This window comes from Etheostoma spectabile, chromosome 18 (assembly GCF_008692095.1).
Source record: "Etheostoma spectabile isolate EspeVRDwgs_2016 chromosome 18, UIUC_Espe_1.0, whole genome shotgun sequence".
NCBI lineage: Eukaryota > Metazoa > Chordata > Actinopteri > Perciformes > Percidae > Etheostoma > Etheostoma spectabile.
Genome location: NC_045750.1, coordinates 286,533 through 296,830, shown reverse-complemented (window position 1 = coordinate 296,830; position 10,298 = coordinate 286,533). Strand labels below are relative to the sequence as shown.

General features: G+C 43.6%; 1 protein-coding gene across 1 annotated transcript in view; it reads right to left on the bottom strand.

Annotated features, from left to right (window-relative positions):
* Nucleotides 1–10,298, bottom strand: part of LOC116706523 (exostosin-1) — a 321,262-nt gene that overhangs the window by 63,420 nt on the left and 247,544 nt on the right. Inside the window, exon 7 of the mRNA XM_032543414.1 lies at nt 3,777–3,909. Coding sequence (XP_032399305.1) covers nt 3,777–3,909 — 133 coding nt within the window. The remainder of the gene's footprint in view (nt 1–3,776; nt 3,910–10,298) is intronic.

The following is a 10,298-nucleotide window of genomic DNA, read 5'->3' as shown; positions in this document are numbered from 1 at the left end:
GTGGGTGTCCTGTGTGGTTTGTGTTGTTGTGTGTGTGTGTGTTGTGTGGTGTCAGTGTGTGCTGTGTGTGGGTGTGTGTGTGTGTGTGTGTGTGGTGTGCCTTGTGGTGTGTGTGTTGTTTGTGTGTGTGGGTTTGTGGGTGTGTGTGTGGGTGGGGTGGGTGTCCGTTGTGGTGTGTGTGTGTGTGTGTGTGTGTGTTCATGTCATGTGCGTGCATGTGTGTGTGTGTGTGCGGTGTCGTGTGTGGTGTGGTGTGTGTGTGTCTGTGTGTTCCGGTGTGTTGTGTGTGTGTGTGTGTTGTGTGTGGTGTGTGATGTGTGTGGTGTGTGTGTGTGGGTTGGGGTGTGTGTGTGTGTGTCGTGTGTGTGTGGTGTTGGTGTGTGTTGTGTGTGTCGTGTTGTGTGTGGTGTGTTGGGTGTGAGTGGGGCCTGTGGTGTTGGTGTGTCCGTGTGGTGATGTGTGTGTGTGTGTTGTGTGTATAGGGTTGGTAGAAGAGTATATTCATGCTGGGGAGACGCATCAGCTCTAACTCAGACAGCGTGTTTGTCTTTCTCTGAGGACTTGTGGACACAGGGGTGAGGAGAAGAAAGACAGGGATGGAAGGAGGAGGAGAAAGGAAGTGGGGCCTCGTGGTTTATGCCACCGCAGTAATCACTATTTTAGCCGCTGCCATTCCCAGTGCGCTGCTCTGAAATAACTTCCTGTCACACCGTGTGGATCCAAGGGTCACCTGCACTCTGCACCGTGCACTTGTCTTGTTAGTGCATCGCAGTTGCAACTTCTGCCTGGTAGTTTGGGAAAGTTTACTCATAATGGCAGACGAGTGGCCTCAGGAGTGAAAAAAGAAAATCCTGATTTAATGGCTCCAGTCCATCGGCACTTTAGTTTGTGAAAACAGGGCTTGGATTCTGCTTAAGGTTATATAATAAAGAACAATTGCAGTGAGACAGCAGGCCATAGCTTCCAGTACCTGTAAGGGCCTTTACAAAAGATATACAGTAGGATATACTAACTGTTTCTCTGCTTTCCTGTTTATATAGCACTTAACATAATATAGTACACATTTCAACCGGACGTGGTGTAGGGAAAAGCTGACGAGGTTTCAAGTGAGAAAGTTTTCTTAGAGGGCATACAGAAGATAAATAAAGATCAACACTAGCCTGATAATGGTGATGACCAAACATAAGTACATTCTTTCTTCTGTCTAGAGCTCATAACAGACAAGTCGATAAAGAGAAATCAATTGCCGTCTAATAGAGCCAAATAACCATTGCCTCGAAGGTATTAGTAATCGTGATGAACTTTGTGACCAGTAGACGCATGTACTGATGACACATAGGGTCTGCAAACCTTATGGCTAATCAGTGGATATTGTGAACCGCTGAGTGTTCTCTCGGTCCTGAAACCAACAGAAGGGGGGCTTGAACACCCAGTGTTTGCGCCATGCGCTCTAGCTTTTTATTGATCGATGTTTTGACAGACACACTCGTCTGCTGATTGGGATACACCTGTGACGCAGCCATACAACAAAGACCACCCAACCAAACACAGAGAAATCTTCTCCTCAAATCTCAGTCATAATTCATGAATGGCTTGTCTGCTCTCATTGCCGACACATTCAGACGTGCTCTCTTGTTTAACATCTATGACGTATTCGCTGTACTCTCCCTGGTCCTCGGAACGAAAAATTCAGACCAGCTCCTCGGTTTACACTATTGACGTGTCGGTTCTCTCTGCCGGGTACCGGCAGACATTTCAGACGTCGCTCTTTTACAATCTCATGAAGTGTCCTGTCCTCTCCATGTCCTGAAACGTCAGACGGCCCTCGTTTAACAGCTAGACGTGGCTGTGTCTCCTCTCATGGTCCGACACATTCAAGAATCTCTCTGTTTACATCTATGACGTAGTCTGTCTCTCTCCATGGTCCTGAACACATTCAGACAGCTTCGCTGTTTATAATCAATGAAGGGTCCTGTGTCTCTCTTCATGTCCGGAGAACACACACACACACACACACACACACACACACACACACACACACACAAGGCCACTTTCTCTTCCCTCTTTGCCTGCAGCTTTAAGTTTCTGAATTCTGCTTCAACAGCAATCTTAACACATAAATATATATAATAGTAGCAACGTCTTACTTAAAAATGATGAAAAACCTGGAAGAATTCCAGCTGCATTAACAGAAAATCCAAGATTGACTGAGTACATTCATCAATAAATATTCACCTTGTTCCATAAAAGCTGCTTGACCCGTCTTTTAGAAATCCCTCGTGAAGATAGAAGTGTTGCAGTAGTAGGCAAACTATTCCATGCCATGATATTAGTATAAAAGAAATCATTTTTAATTGCATTATTAGCTCTAGGAACTATGCAGGAGTGCATGCTGCCCCTAGTATTAGGACTATGCTGCATGTGGATTATACATTAGAACATGAATATTTGGGGGCAGGACCATTAAAGGTGCAGTAGGTAAGCCTTATAAAACTACATAAGTGTGTGTCAATCACTGCTCACGCACACACATGCATTCTCCCTTGTGGGGGGAGGGGCTAAGGAGACCGTTTGGGGCTTTAGGAGAAAAGGGGGAGGACTGAGAAGTTGTGGATGTTATCACCAATCGACAGCACCTTTAACAATGTGAAACATATGGTTCAGTGTTGTTCTACTCCTAGATGAACAGGTACAATTTGACACAACTGACACAATTTGAGACATCTGGGGGGCTTTCTGGATGTAAAAGGGAGTATTTACATGTGTTTCCAGTTTGGAAAATTCACTAATGAATGACAAATTAGCAGCTAGCAGCTCCTGCTTGCAGTGTACCAAGGATGTACACACCTAACACTGGATTACAATGAGTTCTGGAGTTATAAAAAGTGCATTTCTTATTATGATTGCTAAATAGATTTGTAGACACTTATTCACGATACAATCAAAGATGATAGAATCTGGAAGTGTAAGTCTCACTTAATCTAAAATATGCGTTTCATGGCTGTGTGTTAAGATTTAACGGAGTTATGACTCAGAGGAGTATGTGCATGTATTTTTAAGCAGATTGTGGTAATGGGGACCCAGAGGTTTTAAAGTACCCTAATGGGCTCCATTAGGTCTTTTCCACCAAGGCGGTTCTGGTGCTGGTTCAGAGTCGGTGCCAAATATCGAACCGGTTCTTTGCTTTTCCACACAGATACTGTAAACCTGGTTCTGGGCCAAGAACACGGGTTTCAACTCAGCACCAACGTAGCGCTGGTCTAGAGATAAGATCCGGTTACGTCAGGTGCTCGGGGGGGCGGGGGGGTTATCATGACGGAAACCAGAACCACCGTGGTCTGGGGAGGAAACCCGAACCACCGTGGTCTGGGGAACCGAAAACAGAACCACCGTGGTCTGAAGAGGAAGAACCAGAACCCAGTGGTCTGGGGAGGAAAAAGAAACCAGAAACCGTTGGTCTGGGGAGGAAACCAGAACCACGTGGTCTGGGAGAAAAGACCACGTGGTCGGGAAGAAACCAGAACCACCGTGGTTCTGTGGGAGGGGGAAGGGAACCAGAACCACCGTGGTCTGGGGAGGAAACCCAGCAAAACCACCGTGGTTGGGGAGGAAACCAACGGTCTGCTGGGTCTCAGGCTGGGGAGGATTCAAGGGTTCGTAGAGAACGGAGTAGAAACAGCACCGAACTGGCAACAGACCCAGAACCAAGAACACAGCACCTGGCATTCAACACGCATTCAGCCATACACATTTTAATTGGATGAGATCCCACTTACCCAGCATGGCGTAGTAAAAGGGGAACTGGGCGGGGTCGGTGGAGTACTGGGGGAGTGCATAGAGACCCCCGGGTAGAGAATTCCACAACAAGCGGTTTCTGGACACATGGGAGTCCACGCGGTCGTGGATGATCTGGACAGAGGAGACAGAGGAAGGACAGATGGAGAAGAAAGCATGTGAGGAGAACGAGGAAGAAATGAATATGAAATAAAAACCCAGAGGTGGGAAACCGAAGGGAGTGGAGACATGAAGGAGTGACGAGAGGAAGAGAAAGATCTGATTAGTTCATTCGTTTCCTTCCTATTCGTTTCTGTATCCAAACAGACAGACACACACAATCATCACATGATATGATATCAAAAGAAAACCATGTGTCTTCAAATTTAACAGTTTTTCAGATGCTTCAACATTTTAAGACTGAGGAATTTTTCCTTAATGGTTCTAGAAAACTTCTAATTCAGAAAGCTAAATTATTTACAGTGTGTAATTTTAAAAACGTATTGCCAAAACAAGGCTGTTGTTACCATTTAGGTTTGGAGACAGTGGTTTGACACAGGACAGCAACATACACACACACACACACACACACACACAGACAACACACACACACACACCAACACACACAGACACACACACACACACACACACACACACACACACACACACACACAACACACACACACACACACAAGACACACACACACACACACACACAAACACACACACACACACACACACACACACCAGACAAAACACACACACCACACAGACAAACACACACACACACACACCACACACCAGACACAACACACACACACACACAAAACACACACAAGACAACACACACCACAAACAAACCACACACACCCACCAACACAAACAACACACAAACCAACCCACCCACACACACCACACCACCACACACACACACACACACAGAAAACACACAAACACACACACACAACCACACAAACACACACACACACACACAAACACAACACTACAAAGACACACCAACACACACACACAGACACACACACACAAAAACACACACACACACACACACACAAACAGACACACACACACACACACACACAGACACACAGACCAAACACACACACACACACACAACCAAAACCACACACACAAACACACACACACAAAACACACACACACAACACACAACACAGACAACACACCACACACAGACACAACACCACAAACAAACACACCCACCACCAAACAACACTACACAACAGACAAACACAAAACAACACTAAACAACAACACACCACACACAACACAAACACACACCACAACACACACACACACACACAACAAGACACGAAACACAAACACACAAAACATCACACACAACACACACACACACACACACACACACACATACACAATTTGAAACCAATTAAGGAATACACTTATATTATTCAGTATTCTATCACTATTATATTTCTATTTTTCCATTGTCATATCTGATCCAGAAACAATAAATTGTATATGTCTCATTAAATCTAACAACCTTCCTCCTAATGGCCTCTTCACACTGTCCCCTCTACCTCCAGACATGTGAGAAGACCAGGAACTGAAGGGGGACTCTGTTTATCAGCAACTGCTGCTTGGGGACCAGACCTGAGACCGTTGAACTGCTTCACTTGGGGCGTCAACGGGCTCCCAACAGGAGAACTCCATTAGTCCTTCAGCTAATTTTATCCATCTGGCTTGTTACCAAAGGTCACGTTAGTTGGATGAGTGCTGCGGGTCTTTAGGGGGTCTCAGAGGAAGACCAGAAGACCGTCTTCAACCTGCTGCTGGGTCTCTGAATACACAAACGTCTAAGGTTCAGCAACAAGGAGGTCGTTTGTTTTCACGTAATTATACTCGAGTATCACTATTTGTAAAGCTAGGTGACTGAAGACCACCATGGTAAATAAAGAGCAGGTCTAGACTGGACTCTGGGATGTTATTTATCTCCCCAGCGTCCTTTGCCCATCAGAGCCGTCTAGTACCGGACTCTGGTATGTTATTTTTATTCTCCCAGGTCTTTCATAAAGAGCAGGTCTAGACCAGGACTCTGGGATGTTATTTATGTCCCAGGTCTTCCATAAAGAGCAGGTCTAGACCAGACTCTGGGATGTTATTTATCTCCCAGGTCTTTTCCATAAAGAGCAGGTGCTAGACCGGACTCTGGGATGTTATTTATCTCCCAGTCTTTCCATAAAGAGCAGGTCTAGACCAGGACTCTGGGATGTTATTTATCTCCCGGTCTTTCCATAAAGAGCAGGTCTAGACCAGGACTCTGGATGTTTTATTTATGTCCCAGGTCTTTCCATAAAGAGCAGGTCTAGACCAGGACTCTGGGATGTTATTTTTCTCCCAGGTTCTTCCATAAAAGCAGGTCTAGACCAGGACTCTGGGATTTTTTATCTCCCAGGTCTTTCCATAAAGATCAGGTCTAGACCGATCTGGGTTATTTATCTCCCAGGTCTTTCCATAAAGAGCAGGTCTAAGTGCAAGTACTTCAAACGTGTCCTTAAGCACAGTTCCTGAGTCAATGTACACACAAGACACACATTTCTATACTTGCCAGAAATGGAGAGCTACAACACAAACACAGAGTGCACACACACACACACACACACACACACACACCACACACATACCCACACAACACACACACCACACACACACACACACACACACACACCCCACACACCACACACACACCGCTGTATTTGTTCCATTATTAAGGATGAGATGCTGGCTGAGGGATGATCATGTCGCCGGCTGACAAGCTTTTGTGGGATTTAAGCGAAAAAATGTCTTCAACATGAGGATGTTGAAGACATTTTTTTAACATAGATTGAATTAATTGATTAAAGTTACCACAAACTGACATATATTTTGACGAGGAAAAGCATTTAAAGGTGATTTAATGGTTGTATAGAGTATTTAAGGTCTCCTAATAGGGTATTATTAATAGAATAATTAATAGTCTGTTATATTGGGCCTGAATTGAAACAAGAGGTTATATAGTCTGCTCATGACTATCTAGGTGAGCTGCGGCTGATTGGTTGAGCGAAGTGCGCGCAGCACACCACACCAACACACACACACACACCCCACCACACACACCACACACACCACACCACACACACACACACACACACACACACACACACACACACACACACACACACACACAGAGACATACACACACACAGTGCCGCCAGCAGGTCTCATATTTCAGACACTGTAATGTTATTCATTGTTTGTCTGTTATTTCGTTACTAAATTCCCTTCTGAGACTTTTTTTATGCAAGAAATCAACTATGTAAAGGTCAAATATTGATGGCTAATTGCAAATTTGGGGGGACCTGCAGGCCCTGGAGCTCCTTCAGGGCAGCTGGCAGTCCAGTAACCCAGAAACGGGGACTTTGCGTGGGTACGGGGCGCCGTGGGCCGCCGGCTGCTGAACTCCGACACACAGTCAGACGAAATTGGCAATTGGCACAATAAAAAAGTCTCAGAAGTGAAGTTAGTGATGACGTAGCAGACAAACAATGTATACAATTTCTGAGATCGGCGCGACTTATTCAAAATGATCTCAGATCAGTGGTGTAGCCTATGTAGATTTTGGGGCGTGAGACCAGAGACCATAGAGACCAGAGCCAAATAAGGAGGACACACATAGTCAACAACAACTATGTGTCTCGTTGAGATCTGCCCGTTTCCAGAGGCAGTTTCAAATTGTGAGATTGGTGTCAGTGAGATTTTGAGGTGCTAACTACCCTCCAAACTGTCGTTATCCTATTATAATGATAAGGTTTGATAACCTTATAACTATGATAAGGTAACATCGGTTTTGCATTCTATCAGCCCTTTAAAAGTAACAGAAATGCTCTTTTTCTTTTGATTTTTGATAAACAATCGATATCCGCTGTAAGATTCCTTAAAAACAAAAAATACTGTAACTCAAAAAGAAAACATTTAAAATGTTCAAATCTATTTCAATATGCTTTGAAATACTAAGTATAAAGTATGGAATTAAACATTTTTTCGAGGCATTCTGGTTTCCCCTCCAATTTCAGAGCTGTCTACTGAACTGTGGAAAATTGACACTTACAGCCAGCTCTCTCTCTCTCTCTCTCTCTCTCTCTTTCACACACACACACACACACACACACACACACACACACACACAGTAACACCAACTGTCAGTATGTGGGCCACAACAGTTATCAACAACGCCTCATTTCCCTCAGTTAGCCCGGCGGCGTGCGGCCTCGGACACATCTGGCCAGCAGACGGTGTGGCTCCGGGTTTCTGTCTGATTTCACACCCTGCTGGCTCTGGGTAGTTGGGGGTTAATTTTTAAAATAGTCAATTTGGAAAATGATTTCTATTAATAGGCTAAAAGGTAAAGAAACACAACATGATTAAGATTTAGGAGACTTGTCTGTTAATCAACCAATCTGTTCCACTCTGCTATCTACAAACAGATAATCGGGTTATGCAAACACTTTAATGTGCAATACTTTAACCCTCGTGTTGTCTTCACTTTTTAAGACCCTCTCGTATCCCCCGGGACTTATTTGGGGTTTTAAAAACAATTCTGAAATCAAATTTTACTTCATAATCTATTAACAAATATGTTCTTTATCTCAAACCACTGAGATAACATCTATGTTCAGGGAATGCTTCAGTCTCTACTAGCACACTATTAAACATGGAAGTGGGGTTTGTTTTTTATCATAAGGTTATAATTCATGTTAAAAATCTACTATGGAAACAACATGAGTGTCATATCCAGAATAATGTTCTGAGTCAGGAATACATGTTTATCACAGGAAATAAGGAAAGGACGCTGATTTTCAAGTAGAAAAAATGTATTTGTTCCATTTTTCTTCTTCTAAAAATTTGAAATGAGTCAATTTGACCTGAATACCAAACACGGGTTAAGTGGGCTCATGTTCTACATTCCCGTCACTTTAATCCACTGAATTAGTTTTATTGTATTACAGTACACAGGCTGCATTCATGACTCGTGATTGTTGTTGATTGAGTTTATTATAAGACATTCAAAGGCACAATACCTAATGTGAATGTAAAAAAGGGGATGCACCACCACAATTTATTGTTAAATAACTCAAGACTAATACCAAATAAAAGCTTAATCTAAATGTCTAGTCAGTTCTGATGCTGTTAAAGTTTTTTCCCCATTAGTAATGTTTGTAAAAAAGCATTTTCAATTATGATTAATTAAGCAACTCTCTTTTCCAATCGAAAGTGTAGTTCTTCAAACTATGCACCGTATGACGGTACATCTCAAACGTATGTGATTTAACCTTAAAACATGCACTTCTACACTCTTTTCAAACATAAAAATTGAGGACAAAGTCCAGTGATTTTCAGTTAATTCTCATGTGTATGCAAATGACTGATGTCCAGTGTTAGTAATCACATCTCTAGACTTTGTTTGGGACTCTGATCCGGTCTGAACGAGCCCGGGCTGGAGGGGCGATGGGAACTTTAATGTTAATGCAATGAGGCAAATGATGATAGAAGGCAATGATAATTGCAAACAATAATGTGTGAGACATCCCAGCGATTGTGCTGATGTTTTTGTGATGATAATGGTGGTAATTAAGAGGATTATTATGTTCCGTGTCTGAATTCAGAGACGCTACAGAGAGCGACCGGTCCCCCAGGACCGAATCAAGGCTGCGAGGAAGAGAACTAACAACAACAGAGGAGAAAAATGAGAGGAGGAAGGTTCCCTGTACCCCGATGAGACGAGTTCATCTTTTACACTTGAGCTAGCAAAGTCATTTAATGAGGCGGTCTTCAGTTTTCTAGTCCTGAGACCAGACAGATCCACCCACACACACCCTGCAGCCCCTCCAACCTGAGGGCTGCAGAGAGGACACACCTCCTTCACTCTGCCCTTCATGCCAACGTTGGGTTTAGACTTCAACATGTCATGTTACGATGAAACTTTTCTTTGTCAAAGTTTATCAGACTGTGCATAGTCTATATCGATGACGTCTCATTTCCGGCATTTTTCCAGATTTTTGTTTTCGGCCGGGTGTCTTTCTACGTGTTAGCAAAATGATAACGTTTCCATCCGGGGTTTATCGCATAAGTTGTATATCGGTCAAGATAAAATAGGATGAGACTGAACGTATTTCCTTTGAGTCGATATTCATGAAATTCCTTGGAATTTTACTGTTTCCAGAAGGCATTTTTCATTCAATATCACTTAATTTGGATGAAAACGTGTGGATGGAAGCAGGGCTGATGATGTGGGATGTAGTCTATATCAGGGCTCTAGTCAAGACCACTTTTGTCAAGTCCAAGACCAGGACTAGTCGAGACCAAGTCAAGACCGAGTCCAAAGAGATTTGAGTCCAAGACAAGTCCAAGACCAGGACTAGTCGAGACCAAGTTAAGTCCGAGTCCAAATACCAGCGAGTTTGAGACAAGTCCGAGACCATAGAAAAACG